Genomic DNA, 27471 nt, shown 5'->3' with positions numbered 1-27471 from the left:
GATTATTCCTGGAGTTTCTGGTCAAGATACATTCTAAGAAAAGATTAGCCTAGTCCTAAAATGTTGTCTGAGACTTGGGTGTGGAGCCCATAGACGCCATAGGGGTCTACAGCCATGTCTAGCCTAAACAAGTATTTGTATTTATTTTTCTGAATAGTGTATATGGTACTACAGCCAACATGCCTTGGTGTTCAGAGACATTGGATATACTGTTTTAACCCTTTGACATCACCCTTTCACCTCTGACCTCACTGGGGAATCCTCTGGTGGTAAAAGTAGCCACCCTTTCCCTTGATGACAGCTTTCCACACTCTTGGCATTCGCTCAACCAGCTTCATGAGGAATGCTTTCCCAACAGTCTTGAAGGACTTCCCACATATGCTGAGCTCTTGTTGGCTGCTTTTCCTTCACTCTGCGGTCCAACTCATCCCAAACCATCTCAATTGGGTTGAGGTCGGGTGATTGTCGAGGCCAGGTCATCTGATGCAGCACTCCATCACTCTCCTTCTTGGTCAAAAAGCCCTTACACAGCCTGGAGGTGTGTTGGATCATTGTCCTGTTGAAAAACAAATAATAGTCCCACTAAGCGCAAACAGAATGCTGTGGTAGCCATGCTGGTTAATTGTGCCTTGAATTCTAAATAGATCACAGACAGTGTCACCAGCAAAGCACCCCCCACACCATCACACCTCCTCCTTCATGGTGGTAATCACACATGCAGAGATCATCCGTTCGCCTACTCTGCATCTCACAAAGACACGGCGGTTGGAACAAAAAAAATCTAATTTGGATTCATCAGACCAAAGGACAGATTTCCACTGGTCTAATGTCCATTGCTCGTGTTTCAAGCAAGTCACTTCTTCTTATTGGTGTCCTTTAGTAGTGGTTTCTTTGCAGCAATTTGACCATGAAGGCCTGATTCATGCAGTCTCCTCTGAACAGTTGATGTTGATATGTGTCTGCATTTATTTGAGCTGCAATTTCTGAGGCTGGTAACTCTAATGAACTTATCCTCTGCAGCAGAGGTAACTCTGGGTCTTCCTTTCTTGTGGTGGTCCTCATGAGAGCCAGTTTCAACATAACGCTTGATGGTTTTTGCGACTGCCCTTGAAGAAACATTCAAAGTTTTTGACATTTTCTGGATTGTCTGAACTTCATCTTTTAAAGTAATTATGGACTGTCGTTTCTATTTGCTTATTTGAGCTGTTCTTGCTATAATATAGACTTGGTCTTTTACCAAATAGGGCTATCTTCTGTATACCACCCCTACCTTGTCACAACACAACTGATTGGCTCAAACGCATTAAGAACGAAAGAAATTCCACAACTTTCAACAAGGCACACCTGTTAATTGAAATATATTCCTGGTGATTAGCTCATGAATATGGCTGAGAGAATGCCAAGAGTGTGCAAAGCTGTCATCAAGGCAAAGGGTGGCTACTTTGAAGAATCTCAAATCTAAAATATATTTTGATTTATTTAACACTTTTTTGGTTACTACATGATTCCATATGTGTTATTTCATAGTTTTGATGTCTTCACTATTATTTTACGATGTAGAAAATAGTAAAAATAAAGAAAAACCCTTGAATGAGTAGGTGTGTCCAAACTTTTGACTGGTACTTTATATCAGGTGATCTATGAGCCAAACGATTTTCCTGGCAAGGTCACCAGGTCAGGACAAATACACTAAAAGCCCTATTTAGGCCTACTCTAGGACCAAAGATGGTCACAGGGCAAGCAGTAAGACACGAGCACACATTACTAGTGTACTATGCCTTCAAGCAGCAACTGATGCTCACATGAAAGTGGAGAAGATACGTGTTCATACAGACAATTGACATTGGCTTACATAATCACATCAAATACTTATCATCAAAACAGAAGGCCTACCTTACTTTTAAAACTCACCTCACTGTGATGATCAATTTGAAGAAAGAACTTCAACAGCAGGTTGAAACAGTGTAGTTAGTCTTTGTTTAAAAGACTAACACAACGAAATGGACATCGCTTTCTAAGGTGATGATTCATTCAAAACTCCCATAAGCATATTAAAGCTTATGCATATGCATAAGCTTATGAGCCCAGACCCGAAAAAATATATATAAAGAATTCAAATTATGATTGTGCCGTAATTCAATACATAGCCTACGGCATATTACGCATGGTAGAAAAACATAAAATAAAACGGATATGTCTTTGGTACATAATTGGTCTAGCCTATACTCCAAAATTAAACAAATGTGAGTAATGGCCTTTGAGTGTGGACAGTATTATAATGCATACAGAATGTACTGGTTACCTTAAGCTACGCTCCAAAATGTCTATCCATGAGTCTGGGAGAGAACGCATAGCCCTAGCTGATGCTGTTGGTTCATTGATTGTGCAGGGTGGCTTACAGTTAGCTTACAATCAGTGCATTTGTATTTGAATAGCCTAGTAATAGTGATTGTTTTATATTTTCACAATTAATTGGGTTACTCATTACATTTAGCTATACAGAATATCTCACCACTATGCGTTTCCATCTCCTCTCTCTCCTTTATTCATTTTTCGAGCGCGCAGACGGGCTGTCAACAGTTTAGTGAAATATGATTTGTTTTGCGAAAACATGTCACTATTGATGTTCCGGAACAGATTTCACTTGGTTTCCCAAATTAAACACTGGGTAGCTGGGACAGCCCATGGCATACAGAGTTTGGGCGGAATATCACCTGTTGGGTCAGCGAGAGTATGCTCATCAAGCAGTGGTTGATGCTTGGAGTGAAATAAGTGTTGTTATATTTATTTCTCAGCTGCTCATATTAAGCGCGTGCTCTGATATAAACCCGAAGTAGCCTACAAAACGGACACGTGGAAAAGCGCGAGGCCTCCATTCGCTATTTGAGTGCATACAGATGACGTCTTTTTCTCCCCTCTTCCTGCCTATTTTCATATTAGTTAAGACAAGATTAAATTGAATATAGTGTGATGGGTGAAAATATTATCACTTGATGAGAGAACAGCCTGAGGCAAGGAACAGAGCGCAAGCTTTTTTTTGCTACTTTCTCAAATCATCAATAGATAGCCTATAGTCGCACCATGCAGCCCATATACTGTATGTCTTGATTTCTAAGACATTCTAAGGTTTGTATCATTCACAACTAAAGTTCCCAAATAACTCAAAATCTAGTGTATAGGACCTGTTTCAAAATGTTCACTTTTACACTCAACATAGCTGAGTAAAATAGAAAGGATATGCAGTGGCTAAGTCCAATTATATTATTTTTACTATAAGATCATATAAAATAATACCACAGGACTATATGGTATTATTTTGTCAGCTAAATAAACAAGCCTACAGCCTATGGCACGGCGCATAGCCAGATAACATTGGCCCACAGTAGGCCAATTCATATTCTGTTCTTCTGAAATACATTTTCTTCATATAATAATGTTTCTTTAGACCTGACTAAAAATAAATAATGGGTTTATTGTGATGGTGTACATTAAATTGATTTATTATACTTTTTTTTAAATGTCGATGTTCCAAAGTGGCACATCAGCGACTTGTATGTGTGGAGGCCTGGAGATGCTGACAACATTTCAGGCTGACAACATTTCATGACCGCCACAGCCCTAAGTTTACTAGTAGTTTTATCAGGGACAAGATGCCAATTGAGAAACAAATGATAAAACATTGTTAAATGTTTCTTTATGTCAAACATGGAGAACCCACACAAGGCAGACCAATGCTTTGTGATTTATTTCCCCAGTCTTGATTATTTCCCTTCCAAAAATATCATTTTATTATATAGTAAATCAATCTTTTATAACAAATAATCTAAATGTTCGACACCCAATGAACGTCTTACATGAAATAAGTTTCACTTACAAATGTCTTTTCATTATGCAATAACTTTTAAAACTTCCTTCATGAACTATAATGAACTGTGAAAGGTGTCAAACACTCTTGTCCCTGTCCTGATTCCTGTGCAGTGTTCTAGCACTTAGTGTCAATGACCACATGATCTAACAGAACATGGCTAAAAATGTGTGTACTCTCAGCTCCCTCCCCTCTCATGTTACATTGTGATGCACACATAGCCCAATATGGCCTGGCTACAGCTGTCTGCTGTCGTCACATGGCTGTCTATTTGTATCCAGCCACTTTCCAGCAGCAGAACATATACAACCTGAACCTCTTCAATAAACAAACACTAAAGCTTCTACCAAGACCCTGGTGCATCTATCGAAGGGTTGAAATCTATCTGCTGTTAGATAACTTACTTTCCATGAATTTTAAATGGCACTAACCTCTTGGAATGGAGGGTAGGGACTCATTGCCAAATGACGGTAATACATAGGCCTAATATCTCTTTAGAATCATGTGTTTTCTGCAGACATGTCAGCTTACTGCTTGAGACGTGGTACATCCCAAAAAAGTCTAAAAGGCAATGTAAACATTTCACCCCAAAAAATACAAGGATTTCTTTGGAGAACTTATCAGACACTCCTTCAGCATGGAGTATTGAAAGGTCTTGACTTGTAGTAGGAGGAACTGCTCTTATAATTTCCCTGCCTGGCATGAACTTTGACACCTTGCTCAAGGAGGACCTTATTACAAAAAAGTCTTATGTAAGTACCACCTGCCTATTCATAAGTAAAAAAAACTCCCTAGTAAAACTGGGGAAGCGAGTGACGTCTGAGACTCCCAGCAGCCCCTGCCTGCTGAATCTGTGTCAGCAGCCAACTCAAGACAATGCCTCTAGATCCAGATCCTCTGTTTCAGGAGTGCTAGTTTATTGCTCTCTCTGTATTCCTGAGGGGCGTAACTAGGACTAGAAAGACAACCTCATATAGAGACATGAACTAGGTCAAAGTCAGACTGCAGTATGGAGGTGCGAGTACCATTGCCGACCACTGGGACACGAAACGTAAGCTGGTGGGGACACTACGATGGGCGTGTGAAAGTATGCAGCTATATGGTTCTGACACCAAAAGACAGGCTGACATTTGACAGACTAGACATACAACATGTGCTAGATATGTATGTCACACTGGGAATAAATCAGTTACGAAATGGCCATATCATTTTTAAGAATGCTTATATATATAAAATGTTTCTTTAACATCTGCAAACAAAATGGCTTAGTTACTACAGTATAATGAAATGTGGAAAACATTTACACTGAACAAAAATATATTTGCATAATGCAACAATTTCATACAGTTACAGTTCATATAAGGAAATCAGTCAAATGAAATAACTTAATTAGGCCCTAATCTATGGGTTTCACATGAATGGAATACAAATTTGCATCTGTTGGTCACAGAAACTTTTTTTTTTTTAACTGTCGGAAAAACAATTCAGTATCTGGTGTGACCACCATTTGCATCATGCAGCGCGACACATCTCCTTTGCATAGAGTTGATCAGGCTGTTGATTGTGGCCTCTGGAATGTTGTCCCACTCCTCTTCAATGGCTGTGTGAAGTTGATGGATATTGGTGGGAAGTGAAAAACGCTGTCATAAACGTTGATCCAGAGCATCCCAAACATGCTCAATGGGTGTGTCTGGTGTGTATACAGACCATGCAAGAGCTGGGACATTTTTTGGGCTTCCAGGAATTGTGTACAGATCCTTTGCATTATCATGCTGAAACATGAGGTGATGGCGGCGGATGAATGGCATGACAATGGCCTCTTGATCTCTGTGCATTAACATTGCCATCGATAAAATGCAATTGTGTTTGTTGTCTGTAGCTTATGTCTGCCCATACCATAACCCCACCATGGGGCACTCTCTTCACAACGCTGACATCAGCAAACCGCTAGCCCACAAGACACCATACACGGTCTGCCATCTGCCCAGTACAGTTGAAACCGGGATTCATCTGTGAATACCAAACTTTTCCAGCATGCTAGTGGCCATTGAAGGTGAACATTAACCCACTGATGTTGGTTACGATAACGAACTGCAATCAGGTCAAGAACCTAGTGAGGAAGACGAGCATGCAGATGAGCTTCTCTGCGACGGTTTCTGACAGTTTGTACAGAAATTCTTTGTTTGTGCAAACCCACAGTTTCATCACCTGTACGGGTGGCTGGTCTCAGATGATCTCGCAGGTGAAGAAGCCGGATGTGGAGGTCCTGGCTGGCGTGGTTACACGTGATCTGCGGTTGTGAGGCCGGTTGGACGTACTGCCAAATTCTCTAAAACTACGTTTGAGGTGGCTTATAATAGACTAATTAAATCAAATCAAATTGTATTTGTCACATGCGCAGAATACAACATGTGTAAACCTTACAGTGAAATGCTTACTTACAAGCCCTTAACTTCGTATGGCTGGGGGCAGTATTGAGTAGCTTGATGAATAAGGTGCCCAGAGTAAACTGCCTGCTACTCAGTCCCAGAAGCTAAGATATGCATATAATTAGATTCGGATAGAAAACACTCTGAAGTTTCTAAAAGTGTTTGAATGATGTATGTGAGTATAACAGAACTCATATGGCAGGCAAAAACCTGAGGAAAAATCCAACCAGGAAGTTGGAAATCTGAGGTTTGTAGTTTTTCAACTCATCGCCTATCGAATATACAGTGGGATATTGGTCATATTGCACTCCCTAAGGCTTCCACTAGATGTCAACAGTCTTTAGAACCTTGTTTGATGCTTCTACTGTGAAGGAGGGGTGAATGAGTGCTCTTTGAGTCAGGGGTCTGGCAGAGTGCCATGAGCTGACCACGCGCGTTCACGTGAGAGTTAGCTTGCGTTAAATTGCATTTCTGGAGACAAAGGAATTCTCCGGTTGAAACATTATTGAAGATTTATGATAAAAACATCCTAAAGATTGATTCTATACATCGTTTGAAATGTTTCTACGGACTGTAACGGAACTTTAGGACTTTTAGTCTGCTCGCGCCTCATGAATTTGGATTACTGGGCTAAACGCGCAAACAAAAAGGAGGTATTTGGACATAAATTATGTACTTCATCAAACAAATCAAACATGTATTGTGGAACTGGGATTCCTGGGAGTGCATTCTGATGAAGATCATCAAAGGTAAGTGAATATTTATAACGCTATTTATGACGTCTGTTGACTCCAACATGGTTTTGTTGTCTGAGCGCTGTACTCAGATTATTGCATGGTTTGCTTTTTCCGTAAAGTTTTTTTGAAATCTGACACAGCGGTTGCATTAAGGAGAAGTATATCTCTAATTCGTTGCATAACACTTGTATCTTATATTAAAGTTTATGATGACTATTTCTGTAAATTGATGTGGCTCTCTGCAAAATCACCGGATGTTTTGGAAGCAAAACATTACTGAACGTAACGCGCCAATGTAAACTGAGATTTTTGGATATAAATATGCACTTTATCGAACAAAACATACATGTATTGTGTAACATGAAGTCCTATGAGTGTCATCTGATGAAGATCATCAAAGGTTAGTGATGAATTTTAGCTCTATTTCTGCTTTTTGTGACTCCTCTCTTTGGCTGGAAAAATGGCTGTGTTTTTCTGTGACTAGGTACTGACCTAACATAATCGTTTGGTGTGCTTTCGTCGTAAAGCCTTTTTGAAATCGGACACTGTGGTGCGATTAACAACAAGTTTATCTTTGAAATGGTGTGAAATACTTGTATGTTTGAGGAATTTTAATTATGAGATTTCTGTTGTTTAATTTGGCGCCCTGCACTTTCACTGGCTCTTGTCAAATCGATCCCGTTAACGGGATCTTAGCCGATCTCAGCCATAAGAGGTTTTAACAAACAATGCAGTTAAGAAAATACCCCCCAAAAAAGTAAGAGATAAGAATAACAAATGATTAAAGAGCAGCAGTGAATAACAATAGTGGGGCTATATACAGGGGGTACCGGTACAGAGTCAATGTGCAGGGGGGACAATGCAAATAGTCTGGGTAGCCATTTGATTAGCAGTTCAGGAGTCTTATGGCTTGGGGGTAGAAGCTATTTAGGAGCCTCTTGGACCTAGACTTAGCGCTCCGGTATCGCTTGCCATGCAGTAGCAGAGAGAACAGTCTATGACTAGGGCGGCTGGAGTCTTTGACAATTTTTAGGGCCTTCCTCTAACACTGCCTGGTATAGAGGTCCTGGATGGCAGGAAGCTTGGCTCCGGAGATGTACTGGGCCGTACACACTACCCTCTGTAGTGCCTTGCGGTCGGAGGCCATGCAGTTGCCATACCAGGCAGTGATGCAACCCGTCAGGACACTCTCGAAGGTGCAGCTGTAAAACCTTTTGAGGACCTGCCATGCCAAATCTTTTCAATCTCCTGAGGGGGAATAGGTTTTGTCGTGCCCTCTTCACGACTGTCTTGGTGTGCTTGGACCATGTTAGTTTGTTGGTGATGTGGACGCCAAGGAACTTGAAGCTCTCAAACTGCTCCACTATAGTCCCATCAATGAGAATGGGGGCGTGCCCGGTCCTCCTTTTCCTGTAGTCCACAATCATCTCCTTAGTCTTGATCACATTGAGGGAGAGGTTGTTGTCCTCGCACCACACGGTCAGGTCTCTGACCTCCTCCCTATAGGCTGTCTCATCGTTGTCAGTGTCGTGCCTGGCCGTGCAGTCATAAGTGAACAGGGAGTACAGGAGGGAACTGAGCACGCACGCCTGAGGGGCCCCCGTGTTGAAGATTGGCGTGGCGGATGTTTTGTTACCTACCTTACTACCTGGGGGCGGCCCTTCATGAAGTCCAGGATCCAGTTGCAGAGGGAGGTGTTTAGTCCCAGGGTCCTTAGCTTAGTGATGAGCTTTGAGAGCACTATGGTGTTGAACGCTGAGCTGTAGTCAATGAATAGCATTCTCACATAGGTGTACCTTTTGTCCAGATGAGAAAGGGCAATGTGGAGTGCAATAGAGATTGCATCATCTGTGGATCTGTTGGTGCGGTATGCAAATTGGAGTGGGTCTAGAGTTTCTGGGATAATGGTGTTTATGTGAGCCATGACCAGCCTTTCAAAGCATTTCATGGCTACAGACGTGAGTGCTACGAGTCGGTAGTCATTTAGGCAGGTTACCTTAGTGTTCTTGGGCACAGGGACTATGGTGGTCTGCTTGAAATATGTTGGTATTACAGACTCAGACAGGGAGAGGTTGAAAATGTCAGTGAAGATACTTGCCAGTTGGTCAGCCCATGCTCGGAGTACACGTCCTGGTAATCCATCTGGCCCTGCGGCCTTGTGAATATTGACCTGTTTAAAGGTTAAAGGTCTTACTCACATCGGCTGCGGAGAGTGTGATCACACAGTCGTCCGGAACAGCTGATGCTCTCATGCATGTTTCAGTGTTACTTGCCTCGAAGCGAGCATAGAAGTTATTTAGCACATCTGGTAGGCTTGTGTCACTGGGCAGCTCTCGGCTGTGCTTCCCTTTGTAGTCTGTAATAGTTTGCAGGACATGCCACATCCGACGAGCGTCGGAGCCGGTGTAGTACGATTCGATCTTAGTCCTGTATTGAAGCTTTGCCTGTTTGATGGTTTGTCGGAGGGCATAGTGGGATTTCTTATAAGCTTCTGGGTTAGAGTCCCGCTCCTTGAAAGTGGCAGCTCTAGCCTATAGCTCAGTGCAAATATTGCCTGTAATCCATGGCTTCTGGTTAGGGTATGTATGTACAGTCACTGTGGGGACGACGTCCTCGATGCACTTATTGATAGTGACTGATGTGGTGTACTCCTCAATGCCGTCGGAAGAATCCCTGAACATAGTCCAGTCTGTGCTAGCAAAACAGTCCTGTAGTTTAGCATCTGCTTCATCTGACCACTTTTTTTATACACCCGAGTCACTGGTGCTTCCTGCTTAAATTTTTGCTTGTAAGCAGGAATCAGGAGGATAGAATTATGGTCAGATTTGCCAAATGGAGGGCGAGGGAGAGCTTTGTACGCGACTCGGTGTGTGGAGTAAAGGTGGTCTAGAATTTTTTCCCCTCTGGTTGCACATTTAACATGCTGATAGAAATGAGTTAAAACTGATTTAAGTTTCCCTGCATTAAAGTCCCCGGTCACTAAGAGCGCCGCCTCTGTATGAACATTCAAATCTCTGGCAAGAGCTCTGGTGGCCAGTCCTGCAGTCAGCATGCCAATTGCATGCTCCCTCAAAACTTGAGACATCTGTGGCATTGTGTTGTGTGACAAAATTGCACATTTTAGAGTGGCCTTTTATTGTCCACAGCACAAGGTGCACCTGTGTAATGATCATGCCGTTTAATAAGCTTCTTGATATGCCACACCTGTCAGGTGGATGGATTATCTTGGCAAAGGAGAAATGCTCACGGACAGGGATGTAAACAAATTTGTGCACAACATTTGAGAGAAATAAGCTTTTTGTGCATATGGAAAATTTCAGGGATCTATTAGTCCAGCTCATGAAACATGGGACCAACACTATACATGTTGCGTTTATATTTTTGTTCAGTATAGTTTTCATACAAAACAGAGAGGAAATACCACAAAACTACTGCAATCAATCTCCCCGTGAGGCCACTAAATCACCAATTTAGCAAACAAAATCACAAAGTTATTTTTGCATTTAGCATCTAGCCTAAACTTAGCTACCCTAGCTTGTGATCTGCCTGATGAGGCAACCAATGTTATTTCTATGTGTGAACAGTATGGTCTTACCGAGCTGGCTGAGGTCAAGCAGATTCCAGTGCATGCCAGTGGGGCAGCTGGTGGAGAGGGTGCGGATGTGGACACGGCCGTGGTGGTCCAGTCCCCACAGGGCATCGCGGCAGGCAGTGAGCTGCACCATCTCTATGTCCTGGGGCAGCTGGACCGTGGTGGGGTGCATCTGACCATCCTGGTCCCAAACACAGAACAGGTCTTTCCTGCTCTGGCCCAGCCACAGAAAGCTCCCTGCAGAGACAGATAGATACAAACACAGTCACATGTTGGTGATGTAATACACAGAGAGACACAGATAACATGTAATGTAAATGTAATGTCAAAGGAGTAGTCTTCTCTATTTCTGTACATTTATTTGAGATGGGTTGTTGCCATAAGGTGGAGGGGTGGTAGTAATAATGTTATGTGTTCACAAAGAGTGGTCACCAATCTACCTTCTTTACTGAGTAAAGCCGAGGAGTAGACGAAGGCCCACTTCGTGGCAGAGACGGTTCCTCTGGGTACAACACCCTGCCAGAACGTGCCTGTGGGGTCACAAAACATCACTGTCACACTAAACACCCTGCAGTATTATCACAAAAGTCACTGTCCATCACACTGCCTTAACACACTTTGACCTTTGAGAAGGTGTCAGTAAAGAAATGCAAATAGTTTTTGCCTTAAAGCCCGTTCAGATAGAACAGCCGACATAAGGAGAGAAAAAACGACATTTGTGTTGTATAACAGCTGACCAAAGACGGTGGAATTCAGATCAAAAATATAGGACGCACGGTTGAGACCGTTTCCACGGTAAAGGTGCCTCTTTACAAGGATGTGATGAAACTTAGAAAAAGTTGCCGCTTGTTGTAGCAAATTAATTTGTTCTTAATTAACTGACTTGCCTAGTTAAATAAAGGTTAAATAGAAAATGTATTTAAAAAACAGTGTTGAAGAAAATGGTGCTGTAGAAATGGTGCTGTAGGAACGGTGCTGTAGAAAACGAGTATTATGAAATATATGCACCAGAAACCAGGCACACTTTGCAACTTGTCAGAGAAATATCAGCAAGCTGGGGTATCTAACTGCAGCAAAATAGCTAGCTAGCCTGCTTGGCTAAACACAGAACATCAGCTCACTGTACATATATTTATGTTCATATTCTTATTAATTCCTTTATACTTGTGTGTGTAAGGTAGTTGTTGTGAAATTGTTAGATTACTTGTTAGATATTACTGCACGGTCAGAACTAGAAGCACAAGCATTTCGCTACACTCGCATTAACATCTGCTAACCATGTGTATGTGACCAATAACATTTTATTTGATTTCTCATTTAAACGGACCCGTCTCGTTTCAAGTATTTTGGTAAGATTTGACATGTTGAAAATTGAACATTAGACATTCTAAAATGAGACATGAGACATTCTAAAACTACACTTCTCACATTTTTATTTCATTTTTTAAATTTTTATAAACGTTGTTCTAAAACTGCTTAAAACCACCTAGTCTCGTCTTGACTGGCTGTTGTATCTGAACTGGGCTGAAGGCATAGCTGATGAAGTTCTGTGTTTCTATGGAATGTGGTTATGTCACTCCATAAATGGCATTCCAATGCAGAAAACAACAATTAAAATGGCTCCTGACTGAACATCTGTGTTAACCCACCAAGCTTAAGCATAGGCATTAGCTTTGTGAGCTAACAAAAAAGTATTGAGGTCTAATAACATACCGCTGAGGCTGCCCTTGGCGACATGGAAGTCGTTCCTGCCAGATGCAATCCAGACGCCAGTGGTGTTGGAAGAGACCAGGCTGGGCTGGCACTGGGACTGCTGGGAGAGGAAGGCCACGCGGAGGCACTCTGCCACCCGCTCCACCGGGGCCTTGGTGGCCGTGGCCACGTTTTGAGTGGCCTGGATCAGAGTCTGGAACAGACTGCCCTGGTCAAACACCACATAGTCTGTGATGCTCACCTGAGGGAGGGAACAAAAGGCCAGAAATATATAAGCATTAGAAGGTGTGCCAGTCATCTCAGGGTGAAGTCTGTAATGCAACCCCTTTGACTTAAAAATAGACATTCTTAAAAAACGATCGAAGTGCAAAATAGAGGACTGATGGAAATTATGGGTGTGAGTAGGGCTGTTGCGGTGACTGTATTACCGCCACACCGGCGGTCACGAGTCATGAAGGCAGTCAAATTCCACATTACCATTTAGTCGCGGTAATTAGGCTTCTCCAAGCTCTGATGCTGCTGCTGGTCATTAGTAGCCTACCAAACTTGCTAACTGCCTGGTACTCAGCACTTGATTGTCCCTCTAATCACTCTGACATCAATGCAAATGCATTTGATAATCTAACCAAACACACTTCATGAGAGCCCATGAGCTCATTTCAATAGGTTATGCAACTGTGCAAGAAAACAGGGTGATGGCCTCTACTAAAAATAGCAGGATCAGCTTTCTATAGGCTAGGGCTCCTATATTTATTTCTCAACTCTCCTAATATAAAGCACATTGCTTATATTTACAACAGGTGTGAAAATAAACCATGGGGAAAAGCATCCTCCATTCGCTATTTAAGTACATACATTTTTTACCGCTGCCCCTGTTTTAAGACAGGTACATGATAATGGTCCATTCTAAATCAAAATGTCAAACATACAGTTGAAGTCGGATGTTTATATACACCTTAGCCAAATACATTTAAACTCAGTTTTTCACAATTCCTGACATTTAATCCTAGTAAACATTCCCTGTCTTAGGTCAGTTAGGATAACCACTTTATTTTCAGAATGTGAAATGTCAGAATAATAGTAGAGAGAATGATTTATTTCAGCTTTTATTTCTTTCATCACATTCCCAGTGGGTCAGAAGTTTACATACACTCAATTCGTATTTGGTAGCATTGCCTTTAAATTGTTTAACTTGGGTCAAACGTTTTGGGTAGCCTTCCATAAGCTTCCCACAATAAGTTGGGTGAATTTTGACCCATTCCTCCTGACAGAGCTGGTGTAACTGAGTCAGGTTTCTAGGCCTCCTTGCTCGCACACGCTTTTTCAGTTCTGCCCACAAATTTTCTATAGGATTGAGGTCAGGGCTTTGTGATGGCCACTCCAATACCTTGACTTCGTTGTCCTTACGCCATTTGCCACAACTTTGATATTAAGCTTGGGGTCATTGTCCATTTGGAAGACCCATTTGCAACCAAGCTTTAACTTCCTGACTGATGTCTTGAGATGTTGCTTCAATATATCCACATCATTTTCTTTCCTCATGATGCCATCTATTTTGTGAAGTGCACCAGTCCCTCCTGCAGCAAAGCACCCCCACAACATGATGCTGCCACCCCCATGCTTCACGGTTGGGATGGTGTTCTTCAGCTTGGAAGCCTCCCCCTTTATCCTCCAAACATAACGATGGTCATTAAGGCCAAACGGTTCTATTTTTGTTTCATCAGACCAGAGGACATTTCTCCAAAAAGTATGATTTTTGTCCCCATGTGCAGTTGCAAACTGTAGTCTGGCTGTTTTATGGCAGTTTTGGAGCAGTGGCTTCTTCCTTGCTGAGTGGCCTTTCAGGTTATGTCGATATAGGACTCGTTTTACTGTGGATATAGATACTTTTGTACCCGTTTCCTCCAGCAACTTCACATGGTCCTTTGCGGTTGTTCTGGGATTGATTTACACTTTTCGCACCAAAGTACGTTCATCTCTAGGAGACAGAACGCATCTTCTTCCTGAGCAGTATGATGGCTGCGTGGTCCCATGGTGTTTATACTTGCGTACTATTGTTTGTACAGATGAATGTGATACCTTCAGGCATTTGGAAATTGCTCCCAAGGATGAACCAGACTTGTGGAGGTCTACAATTCTTTTTCTGAGGTCTTGGCTGATTTCTTTAGATTTTTCCATGATGTAAAGCAAAGAGGCACTGAGTTCGATGGTAGGTCTTGAAATACATACACAGGTACACCTCCAATTGACTCGAATTATGTCAATTAGCCTTTCAGAAGCTTCTTAAGCCATGACATAATTTTCTGGAATTTTCCAAGCTGTTTAAAGGCACAGTCAACTTAGTGTATGTAAATTTCTGACCCACTGGAATTGTGATACAGTGAATTATAAGTGAAATAATCTGTCTGTAAACAATTGTTGGAAAAATTATTTGTGTCATGCACAAAGTAGATGTCCTAACCGACTTGCCAAAACTATAGTTTGTTAACAAGAAATTTGTGGAGTGGTTGAACAACGAGTTTTAATGACTCCAACCTAAGTGTATGTAAACTTCCGACTTCAACTGTATATTATTTAGTATATGTAAAGACAAGATTAAATCAATAATAGTCTGATGGGTGACAAAATTAGCCTACCACTTGTGAATTATATATTATCACTTGTGAATGATGCCCAGCATAGAAACAATGCTTTTTTTGGCGACTTGTTTGAATCATAGTAGCACACCTCATGTAGCCTAGCCCATAGGATTATATGTTTTAAAAGGTTTGTATCACAACTAAAGTGGCCAATTAAGCACATTCATCCGCTTTACAAGGGGTGTAGACCCTAACTGGCATATATAAGCAGCACGTGAGTTTCAAGATTGGGGAAGATCATTTTCACCATAAAAATGCAGCTTTATAATAAAATAATTATAGCCTACTACCATGTGCGCATTGCTGCGCTTATAATGTGAAGAAATAGCCTAACGTGTTGCAAAATAAATGTACAAATACATGTTATTCAATTATTGCGCATACACACTGCTCGTGAGTTTCTGCGTAGCCAGGCGCTAAAATAGAACTTGATTCTATTTGTGACGCTTAACTTGCTGCAAGTCCCACCTCTCCCATCTCCTCATTGGTTTTTAGGAGCATATACCCACGTGTGTGATTGAAAGATGAACTGAGGTCCACACTCCCGGACAGTCGGTAGTGGTAATGCACCTTAAAGTTGGTTGCCAACCGCCATATAAAGTCCAAAGAAGAAGAAGAAGCTTGAAGGAGAGATTACTAGAAAACAAACTTTTACCCTTTTATCCGTGGATTAATTGTCAGAGTAGAGGACCTTGTGCATTTCAGGTAAAATAACAACCCAATGTTTGTATCCCTGGACAAATTAGCTAGCAACAGAAAGCTAGCTAGCTAAATTGCCATAAATATGTAATGCTTTTCGACCTGTAACCAAATTAATATAGTTGATTCAGAGTTTGTTTTGATATTTCAACCTGCGTGTCCTGACCGTGTCTGGTGTGGAGGGGACAAAATCAACATGCGCGCGGTGGCGCAACATGTAATAGTTTGTCAACATATTAGGCTAAACGTTCTGATCTGTTGCGTCAGCCACATTGCATTAAAAAAATATTTTTGATGCTAGTGGCTGTATTCATTTGGGATCTATCGCATCCCACAACTGTCCCAGACTATGTTTGGAATATTTATTTCTCGCACAGAATAGGTTGACTTTTGTACTATGGGGGACAGTAGATTGACATAGGCTACTGCTTTTGCTGTTCGTTAGGCCTACTCATCTTGTTGGCTGATGAAAAGTAAATGTGGACAGTTCTTCCATTATCTTCAATATGCACCTCGGAATTGGATAAGGACGCGAGGAGTTGCATCCCGATGTGTGTCTTCACTTGTAGCCTGTGAGAAAGACCCGATCACGCGACGGCGAGCCATGTGAGTGAGAGGCGCTTCTGATTGCGCAGCACACTCAGGGAGAACGGCACAACACAGCACTCCTGGCCGCAAAAGGCATGGATTTTTTTAGGGTGCATTACGGTCACAGGGGATGCCGCTGTGAAATTCGAGGCATTATCGAGTGCTTGTCAAATGGTGAATGAGAGACTTTTGGAGTGTGTACAGCCTGTGCAAAAAACAAAGCAGAGCTCATGCCTTTCAAGCAACTCAAATCATCCTTAGAGTCTCGTCACGCAGCCATACAATGTATTAAAAATCAAAACATATAGCCCAACATTTGTACATCAACTAAAGTTACATTAATAACTCTAAAGTAAGAATATTTCTTTGTTAACCGCTCAACACAGAATATCCGCATGTGAGAGTACTCCCTCAAATCGTTTGGGGAAAATATTTATATTTTATTCAGCTTTGTTCAATTGGATTCTTCATACTATAAAATAATGCCACGGAACGATAAGCAAATCTTGTCTGCTAAATAAACTAGTGAAGTCCACAGCCCTTTGGAATAGCCACATCATAAGGACAACTCAGAGTATGCTATTCTTTTCTTCTGAAATAGACTACATGTTCTTCATATCATGCTTTTTTAGACCTGTCTACAATAAATCATGGATCTATTGTGAAGGTGTAGGCTATTTTACATGGATTTATTAGACTTTTTTTTAAATGCCTTGTAGGCTATGTGTGGAAGCCAGGAGATGCTAAATGTGTTTATGTTAATTAACGGTCAATTACCGTGAGACCGACAGTTATTTGCTTGACAATCACCGGCTGACAAAATTTTGTGACCGCCACAGCCCTAGCACCGTGTGAGTAACATTGAACACAATTCCAATAGCATACAAACCTGCCACCAGTGGTCATCGTCCCCCTGGGGCTTTTTGGCAGTGACTCCAGTCCTGAACCACAGACTTCCACCGGTGTCCAGAGCCCAGGCCGTGTTGTTCTCTCCCAGGGCTATACAGATGGGCTCCAGACCTTGACTCTCACTTTGGAAGGAGGAAAAACACACACACAAATACGTGATGATTAGCAAAGAAAGCATAGCCAACATTGCCTGAGTGAGTCCTGAAGACATGCATTAGCTCCCTTTAGCTAACACAGTCTTCTGGTGTGCAGGAGAGGTGGATTTTAACCCAGGTTGGTCATACTAACTCAACTTTCACTGTTACTAGACCTGTATGACACACATCTTCCTTCCTCTTTTCAAAAGAGGTGAAAGAGTCATTGTTGGATTACAATTCAATAGAACAAACATATGACAACCCGTATGAGTTTCACAAGAAGCAAGCATAGCTAACTCAACTATCACTGTTACTGGGGTCTATGACACACAGAAAAGGTTCTACCTGATTTTGTCATACTTCCACATTTCCCCCTCAGAGCAGTAGCTGCTGAGGCCTTCTCTGTAGAAGACGGCCCTGTGTTCACTGAGGGCCCACACCACCCCGCCCCGTGCTGCGATCTGGGTCATTGGGCACGGGCAGTCCACCTTCACAGCCCGCGCACATGGACGGTCCACACTCAACCCTGCAGGATGGGACCACGACCACAGTCAGGGATTAGTCTGTGAGTTAGTGCATTTGTTGTGTTTTTGTGAGTGAGTGAGTGAGTGCATGTCTGTATGTAAACAGAATGGTAATCATGCCATGTCTAGACTATTATTTTTATTTTTTATTTTATTTAACCTATATTTAACTAGGCAAGTCAGTTAAGAACAAATTGTTATTTACAATGACAGCCTACCAAAAGGCAAAAGGCCTCATGCGGGGACGGGTGCTGGGATTAAAAATTAAATATATATAAATATAGGACAAAACACACATAACAACAAGACAACACAACACTACATAAAGAGAGACCTAAGACAACAACATAGCAAGGCAGCAACACATGACAACACAGGATGGTAGCAACACAAAATGGTAGCAGCACAAAACATGGTACAAACAATATTTGGCACAGACAACAGCACAAAGGGCAAGAAGGTAGAGACAACAATACATCACGCATACATCACGCAAAGCAGCCACAACTGTCAGTAAGAGTGTCCATGATTGAGTCTTTGAATGAAGAGATTGAGATAAAACTGTCCAGTTTGAGTGTTTGTTGCAGCTCATTCCAGTCGCTAGCTGCAGCGAACTGAAAAGACGAGCGACCCGGGGATGTGTGTTCTTGGGGGACCTTTAACAGAATGTGACTGGCAAAACGGGTGTTGTATGTAGAGGATGAGGTCTGCAGTAGATCTCAGATAGGGGGGAGTGAGGCCTAAGAGGGTTTTATAAATAAGCATCAACCAGTTGGTTTTGCTACAGGTATACAGAGATGACCAGTTTACAGAGAGTATAGAGTGCAGTGATGTGTCCTATAGGGAGCATTGGTGGCAAATCTGATGGCCGAATAGTAAAGAACATCTAGCCATATTATCAGTATAGCAGTCTCCCATTAGTTTCTTAGTTTATCATATCTAATTGAAATTAAATGTGCCACTAGAAATTACAAGCCTGCAGCTACACAATACCCACCAATCCCTAATCTTAAATTTTTTTGATGTCGGTCACCAAAGTGTATATTTATCTCATTGCCACCACCCAATTTCTGTGACAAATCCTGCCCATTTCAGAGGGTTTCTCTGAGGCTAGACAGAGGCAGACATACACAGCATGTAATTTCATGAACAGGCCTCTGTGTCTGTTGGCTCTGGATGTGTCAGAACAGCTGCTAGAGTCATGCTTCATGTACAACTGACATCCTTACACAACCAGGGAATTTATATTACTTGTCTTGACCAGCAGGGTTAGTGGTGTTGTTCACAAGCCATCATAATACAAGGGACAGATATTATTTTGTCATGTTTGGGATTTATTCGTCTTCATTATTCTCATCCCAAATATGGCATCTATAGAGCACTATGATTACTTCTAAACTAATTTAGCCAGTGACTGATGATACTATTTATTATGGAGCCTAAACAGCTCCATCTAATGGCCGATTGGTTAATTTCAGGAATTTATTTGCCGGCTTGAGACTGCCAATAAACAGGGTCATGATGTAATATTCTTAATGCCCTGAGGCCACCTGCTGCTGAAACCCTGAAGTCTTGTTTCAAATGGAGGAGTGAACTGAATAGTCCAAATAGCTTACATGAACAAATCTTACATTTAAAATAAAGTAAAATGGTTTGTCACAAAAAAACATATTATAGAAACTTCCTGTGAGCACCTTTTCTATGCAGCAATGAATTTGCTAAATGTAGTGGCAGATCTCTTCATCTCTACTCCATAGCGGAATGAGCAAGGGGGTGTCAGGTAACACAGCGGTTAGAGAGGCAAGACAGCAAGCGGAGGGTTGCAAGTTCGAATCCCGGTTTCGATTGAAAAAGTCTGTTGGGAGTTGAGCTGGCAACTGAAGGGTTTCTGGTATCAAACCCTAGATGCCATTGCCTGCCGTTGTAACCCCCTGGGCGCCCAGCGTGGTAGCTCCCCGCACCTCTCCAAAAACATGTATGTGTGTCTTTCGAAGGGCTTGGGTTAAAAGAGGAAGTCAAATTTCAGATGAACCCTGTAATGTGGTTTGACCAATAAAGGGATCTTATTCTTAAAGCAGATAGTAAAGAAGAACAAGACTCATGAGTATAGTCACAAACTCCTTCCCTGTGGTTAACTATCTCACCTGTCTGCAGGTAGAGGTCCCCGCTGGTATGGATGATCCAGGCTGTGTCTTCACTAAGCGCCACAAAGGCAGAATCCTCCAGGGCTTTGTACCAGTGCCTCTTGCCTTTGATGGTGACTTTACCACATGCATACGCTGTCATGGTCTTCTGTTCCACCTTCCATAGCAGGGACCCTGGAATGAAATCAGACTTCAATGTAACAGCCATGACAAACCACTAGTATTTACATCCAAAGGAGAAATCTTGGGTAATGAACTTACCAACTCCCAAAAGTACCAACACATTGAATGCTCATCTCAAATAGAGGCAACAACGATGTAGACCAGGTACCACAGTACCTTCTATCTATAACGCATAATAGACAGAGTTACTGTGAATAAAAGCGTCTGGTGCTAAATTATCATATTTTAGACATCCTCACCTGAAGGTGACAGTGCCACCTGCTGCACGTTCTCCTCAAACTTCTGCCAGCTCAGCCCCCCATCTGGGAGAGCACTGCAGTACAGGCCTCCTTTAAAGTCCAGGCACCAAATGTATCGGTCAGTCACCACCAAGTTCAGGATGCCACAGCCTGGCCCTGTGTAGCCCATCCAGCTCTCTGCTAACTACAGAGGAGACGAGAGGAAAGAGGGTTCAACCAGGGACAGAACTGTTGGTATTGGTGATGAATAACATTCTATGGTGAAAACTATCCAACCGTGTAACAACAATCAAATGAGTCAATGCTTCTATTTTGATGTGACACTACTAGTCATATAGTGTCAGAATGAAACTGCATGCAATGTACTGTAGCAGCACACACACTGAGGAAGGAAGCCGAAACATCACACAACATGTTGTGTGTTCTATTACTGTCTTGTCTTGGTCCTGCTGGCCGATGTTGGAGCCCTGGAGGTTGAGAGCGTTGAGGCCGTCTCCAAGGCTGACACTGGAGGCTGAGTACGGGACTCCCTGGGCAGCATAGATGTCCTCCTCGTCACTGGAGGGGCACTGCTCAGGCTCCCGGGAATAACACATCTGATCAGCACAGCTAGGAGGCTCCAGATGCTGCGGGTCATCCTTGTCCTCAGAGTCATCCGGTCCAAAGAGGGGGCTCAGGAAGTCATCCTCCTGCTCCTCAATGGGGCCCTGGTCCTCTGAGGTCTGCATGTAGGCAAAGGTGCACTCCAGTAGAAGGTCTACATCTGGGGTAGGGGCCTCTCCCTGTTTGTTCGTGGCTGAGGGGCCGTTGCCGTTCTCTGGGTAGGACTGACACTTCATGTCCTGGAAAGGCAGGGACGCGGGGCAGGAAGGAGGCTGAGTCCCAGGGGGTTGAGTCTGAGGGTCCTGTCCCTGGCCACCACCCTGGCTCTGAGCTCCAGAGGTATTTAGTTCTGGGGAACCTCCACTGATGGATCCCTCCTGGTCTGGGGATCCACTGCTCCTGCTCTGTAGGTCCAGACTGCTGCACATGAGACTGGTGTGGTCGGAGGCGGATGGGGGCTCACTCATAGGGGTGCTGGCCCCCCCGTCGCTGCCCCCTCCTCCATCCTGACTGCAAATGCTCTCGGACCAGCTGTTGTGCTGCTCACAGATGCGGTTTCCACTTTCTGTAGAGAGAAAAAGAGAGAGAGAACATAGCAGAAATTAAGTTTCAACATTAATGTATTGAATCCAGACTCATATGGAAAAGGTAAATTATAAGACAAGCAATGAACTTTTTTAAAGATATTAAAACGCTACTTAGAGCCATTTTGGAACATTTTGTGATCAACCAGAGCAAAGAACACTAGACCTCAAAGTTTTCTTGGCCCTTTGTTGAAAATCAGAGCATTACCAAATTGGTCACTACTGCCACTCACCTTGTCTCCTCCTCTTTGCCTTCTTCTTGACTTTGATAGCCTTGACCACCAGCTCCTGCTGGAAGTCCTCCTGGTTGATGGCACTGTAGCGGCTGGAGGAGAGGTCCGACTGCTCCGTGGTGGTGGGGGTGGAGAGCATCGTGCCCAGAATGCTATCCCAGGACGTGATGGAGCTGCTGCGGCTACGAGACTCACTGGTGCCCCCTACACTGGCCCCTCTCTGGTGGCTCAGTCGCTCCCCCACCTCAGGCCTCTCCACCAGGGCTACGGCCTCCCCCGCCTCGGGGTTGTCACTCAGCTGGTCCTGCTCTAGCACTTCCTCTACCTCTTCCACCTCCTCATCCACCAGCCTCTCCCCGTGCTCTGTGATGATGGCCATGGTCCTGATAGGCTGGGCTGTCTCCACGGAGCCGGTGGGCGGGAGCAGGATGGTGGGAGTGGTCAGGGGAGAGGTCAGACGGAGGGACAACTCAGAAACTGGACGGGAAGAAGGTTAAGAGAAGACTTTTCAGGGAATGACTATAGAGATAAAAGAAATTAAAGGACTAAAGAAAGTTATCTGTAGATCGTGATTGTCTCTCTTTCCACCCTCTGGTTGGTTTGAACTGTAGTCCAAAGTGGTTTCAATGTATTCAAGCAAACAAAATACAATATGACATCTTACTGTTGGAAGCCAGGCCCTCGGGAGTATTGGAGATGCGAACGATGTCTCGATCTCCTTTCAAGATGAAGATCTCATTTTCAGTGCATGATACAGAGACAATGTCCCCGCAGCTTTCCAGTGCACCGATGATCACCTTGAAAGTCAAAGACAAAATAACATTGACAGATCGACTTCCCGCAAGGGCTCGAACACACCAATAGCATTTGCCTGCCGAGAGTACTTGCGAACCGAGTGAAAAACGATTTTAAATGTAGAATCGCACGAAAATGTCAGCAGTCAGACGTCAACGGGAGATCCACATTCGATGTGTGCGACCTTTAGAAAGAAGAAACACTCTGACAAGACACAAAGATGGCTTCAATTACCGGTACCTGTATTCTCTAAGCTGATTCACTTACCTGACTATCTTTCATTATTCTCCATCAATATATAATTTGTAACACATGCAATTCACACTTGATTACCTTGTGGTTGAGGCAATCCAATTTAAGATGGCTTAAATTACTACATTCTTTGCAGTCTCAACTGATCCACTTCTAACCACCTCTCGCTATTACTCTCTCACAAAACATTGTAACAAGCGCTAAATAAAATACATGTATTATTAGTTTAGTATCCATTCCTGCCTGAGGACATCTTTACCTGGTTGAGGCAGTCCAACACGTAGACACTGTATTCGTTCCAGCTGAGGACCCAGCCCTCTCTGAGGAAGCAGCTCACCAGGCCCAGCTGCCTCTCCTGGGGCCGATAACCCCCTGTGGGGGCTGGCCTGGGGAACAGCTCAAACTGGGGCACCTGCTGGTTGAACAGAGGCTTCAGGACCCGCGTGTCCTCCACCAGTCCTCGCACGTCCGTCCGCCACAACCTAAGGCCAGGCCTCGCTGCATAGACCAGCAGGCCACTCTGCTTACACAGGCCTGGCTGGAAGCACGCACCAAACTTCCCATTGCTTCAAGGAAAAGAATAATGCAAGAGACATATATAAGATATACACATAGCTTCATAGCTTAGATTGTTGCACCGTCTATTCCTCTCTGGTTTAATACATCAGAAAAATATGAAGATGCTCAGCTGAGAAAATGTAAATGTCTCAATAAATTGTCTGAAGGGGACATACTTGATTTGTTGCTGACAAGTCACTGATGTAGAAGTTGTGGTACTTTTAATGAATAAGTACAACATGTAGGTTACCTCTTCCTAGGCTTGGTGCCCAGCTGCTGCAGGGCCTGCTCCTGGGTGTAGAAGAGTAAGGATCTCTGATGAGAGGAGATGAGCAGGACTTTCTGACTGTACTCCAGCTGGACTATGGCTGAGGGCTCCTCAAACAGCAGCACTGGGTTACACACACCCTAAGGATATGACCATACAACACAGGTCAAAGCTCCAACCACAATACTGGGTTACATACACCCTGAGTGTATAAGGGTACAACAAATATGTGAGAGAAGATGGTTAGAAAACAAACAGCACATAACTGAAAGAATTAAAGTTGCTATACCTGATCCAGGTCAACAGCAGAGTACACAACCTTTCCTTTGTCATCACCAGAGAAAAGCTTCATTCCATTGGCACTCCAGGCCAAAGCAGTGACTGTGCTTTTATGCAAACCGACCACATCGAATCGTCTTAGCTACAGAAAAGAGAGAGACCTCAGTGTTTCGCTACACAAAGGGATACATTTACTAAGCACATAATATGATAAGATATACTTTAATCCATATGAGATGGAAATTTGTCTTGTGCTTTTTTCCCTCTCGAACCCCTCCGATATACACACAGACACACACACACACACTAAAGGCTGGAGCAGTGCATGTGCTAAGCTTGCACCTTTCCATTTTAAAAGGGAATAAAATACAACAACAACAAAAAAGCTCAAAACATGACACTATTTTTACTCGTATCAACAGATCAGTTGATTGGTTGGTTGGCATACCTGTTTATTCCTGCCTGGAAGTTGAGACACCAGTTGAAAGAGTGCAACCCGACCAGACGCTGTGCCCACTGCCACCAAGTCATCAAAACAACTGAGCAGCTTCACTGTTGTGATAGCTTCGGATTTCCCCTGGGAAGATACAGTAACATGTTAACAGTTAAACATAATGACAAACTTACTTATTGGGGAGAAAAAAATGTGGTTCATAGAATCAATAATAAATGGATGTTTGTTATCAAATTTGGTTTTGGGTAAAAGTGCAAAATAATTTAATAAAATAAGCAATGCATGAAACAGTGGCATACTCACTTCTATGTTATACTTGTTCATCTGGCAGACCCGCCTGCAGTACAGGTAGAGCATCCCAATACTGCTCCCCACAGCAATGTAATCGCTGTTGGTGTCCAGGGCAGTCAGGTAGACCACTACAGAGCGGAAGCCTTTCTGAACCTTGGCAGGTATTGCATTGAGCAGGTAGTACAGGGGACAGAACTCCCTTAAGGCGCTCTGTGGAGGGGTTTGGGCTGCCATGGTGGACAGGCAATGTTCTGCTCTCTGTGGAATAGGAAAAGAAGGCATGGCAATCATAAACATGGGAACACATGAATGATAGACATTACTTTTTTTCACCTTTATTTAATTAAGCAAGTCAGTTAAGAACAAATTCTTATTTTCAATGATGGCCTAGGAACAGTGGGTTAACTGCCTTGTTCAGGGGCGGAACGACAGATTTTTACCTTGTCAGCTCAGGTATTCGATCTTGCAACCTTTCGGTTACTAGTCCAACGCTCTAACCACTAGCTATCTGAGCATCTTACCAATCCCTGCAGCTGTACATAGCCCATCTGTAAATAGCCTATCCAACTACCTACCTCATCCACATATTGTTTTGATTTACTTTTTTGCACACCTGTATTTCTACTTGCACATCATCATCTGCACATCTATCACTTCAGTGTTAATTTGCTAAATTATAATTACTTCGCTACTATGGCCTATTTATTGCCTTACCTCCTTACTCCATTTGCACACACTGTATATAGATTTTTCTTTTGTGTTATTGACTGTACTTTTGTTTATCTCATGTGTAACTCTGTGTTGTTGTTTTTTGTCGCACTGCTTTGATTCATCTTGGCCAGGTCGCAGTTGTAAATGAGAACCTGTTCTCAACTGGCCTACCTGGTTAAATAAATAAAATAATTAAAGAAATAGGCTACCTGCCGACATGTATGGTAAATACAGTGTGGGACCAGGCAAGGTAGGTACCTAGCTAGTTGCTACTGTGAGGTTATCCTCCAATTTTCACACCTTGCTTCTACTTCTAACTAGCACATACACAGTTAGCGCTAACTCCACATCAACTGAAACTAACCTTACCAAATATCTCTCCAAAGTGGCCCTAACTAGCTAGCTAACTATAGTAACTAGATACAGTGACATTAATTGGAGGTCCAAGATGAAATTGTATGAAACCGAACATATTGGGTAGCTAACGATCTTGGACTAAGGCACAACCAGGCCAACAGCAGTTTCAGTAATGTTGACGTTTCAGACATGACAAGCTAGCTAGCTAACGTTAGCTAGCCTAGCTAACGTTAGCTAGCTACAAAAACAAAATACAAGACTTGTTTACACAGACTTACATTCGATTATGTCCCTATATCCTATTATCATATAGATGACAAATACGTTACGCTAAAATCATGTATAAAAGAGAGAGCTGACGACATTGCTGTCGCACACTTCTATGAATTATTATTCGAGAACATCTCTTATCATGCAGATGTTTCCGTCTCGAGCTATCGAGTATGAACGTCAACAAACCCCACCACACCACTTCCTTGTCTCGCGGGAAAACACAATTATGCATGACTGCTGCCTGCTGTGCCAGATGAGAAGTTTATTGACAGGTTTATCAATATTGTTTATTTTCTCTGTTGTTGTGTCAACGGCACCTTTATTATTACCAATATTTGTGTATTCATGGACACCGTCTGTGAACAGCATCCATATGTGTATGTGCAAGGGGAAATTGTTGAATTTCAATAGAATACGTGAAGCAAAGATGTGTTGGATCCATAGACTTAACGTTAGATACACATCGCCTTGTACGTTTACATGCACGCTAATAATTCGATATTAAACTGATTATGGCAGTAGTCATGGAAACACCTTACTCCGTTTATGTTAATCGGTGTAAGGTAAAAATCGAAGTAAGCATATGCTTGCTTTCGAATTTTTCGAATTATTAGGATTTGTACAGTTATAGCGGTGTATCTTCGCATGTTCTAGCACAAGCAGCGCGAGCTTCTTTCTTTTGCGCGAGTGAAGTGAGTTCGGAAAAACTGAACGTATGCGTTTGAAGTAAAAAAATAAATAAATCACATACAAGCGTTATATGTCCGAACTCAGAATGTTGGACATTTTATTTTGATTTACGATTTTCAGCATTTATCAAAGTCCCATCAGGTAGCCTGATTTCAGATGTGTCCATGTAAACAGGGTTATTAGGGAAATAATTTTTCTTGCAAAACATGTAAACGTTTAAATCTAACTATTATATTAATCTGACTATTCACAATTATCATATTATTTGTAGCTGTCCCATTATGGCGTCCGTGAGAGCATGGGCAGCGCCATTGTCGCCCATATCCATTTTTACGTGAGATTCCATAAAAACACACCACTTCTGTACAGTTATGACTTTTTCGTAACAGGTTAGGCGAATTCGGTTACGGTTAGTGAAAATTGTCTTCTATCATGCAACGAAAAGGCACTTGACGTGTTTTTAGCGATTCCCATTTTGAAGTAGTCAATTTTCTTCTTCTACTACTTCTATGAGTTGGCAAAATAACTGTAAGGGTGCACACTGCCTGTTTGTACAGGTATAAAGCCCGTGTTTGCGATTTACTGCCACTTGCAGTTGTGGAATGCATCCTCACGAAGAAAATTTTAAAAATCCTCATGAGTATAATTAATTTGGTGATCCGTCCTTGTGACCTGGATGAAATTACGTGACGCTTCCTTAAACCATGTCCCACCCAGTTGACTAC

At 42.7% G+C, this 27471-nt stretch overlaps 1 protein-coding gene across 1 annotated transcript in view; it reads right to left on the bottom strand.

Moving 5' to 3' along the window:
• tecpr2 (tectonin beta-propeller repeat containing 2) overlaps positions 1-26236 on the bottom strand; it is a 31237-nt gene extending 5001 nt beyond the window's left edge. The window contains exons 1-16 of the mRNA XM_039009743.1: positions 26062-26236; positions 24728-24973; positions 24419-24547; positions 23981-24112; positions 23674-23831; positions 23125-23431; positions 22483-22615; positions 21819-22295; positions 20830-21566; positions 20399-20582; positions 19977-20150; positions 17654-17834; positions 17152-17293; positions 12337-12577; positions 11064-11153; positions 10627-10860 (exon numbers count right to left, since the gene is read on the bottom strand). Of these exons, the coding sequence (XP_038865671.1) occupies positions 10627-10860; positions 11064-11153; positions 12337-12577; positions 17152-17293; positions 17654-17834; positions 19977-20150; positions 20399-20582; positions 20830-21566; positions 21819-22295; positions 22483-22615; positions 23125-23431; positions 23674-23831; positions 23981-24112; positions 24419-24547; positions 24728-24949 (3541 nt within the window). The 5' untranslated portion in view covers positions 24950-24973; positions 26062-26236. The remainder of the gene's footprint in view (positions 1-10626; positions 10861-11063; positions 11154-12336; positions 12578-17151; positions 17294-17653; positions 17835-19976; positions 20151-20398; positions 20583-20829; positions 21567-21818; positions 22296-22482; positions 22616-23124; positions 23432-23673; positions 23832-23980; positions 24113-24418; positions 24548-24727; positions 24974-26061) is intronic.
• Between the last annotated feature and the right edge of the window lie 1235 nt (positions 26237-27471).

Source organism: Salvelinus namaycush, chromosome 15 (genome assembly GCF_016432855.1).
Source record: "Salvelinus namaycush isolate Seneca chromosome 15, SaNama_1.0, whole genome shotgun sequence".
Lineage (NCBI taxonomy): Eukaryota > Metazoa > Chordata > Actinopteri > Salmoniformes > Salmonidae > Salvelinus > Salvelinus namaycush.
This window is presented reverse-complemented; position numbering and strand designations above follow the sequence as displayed.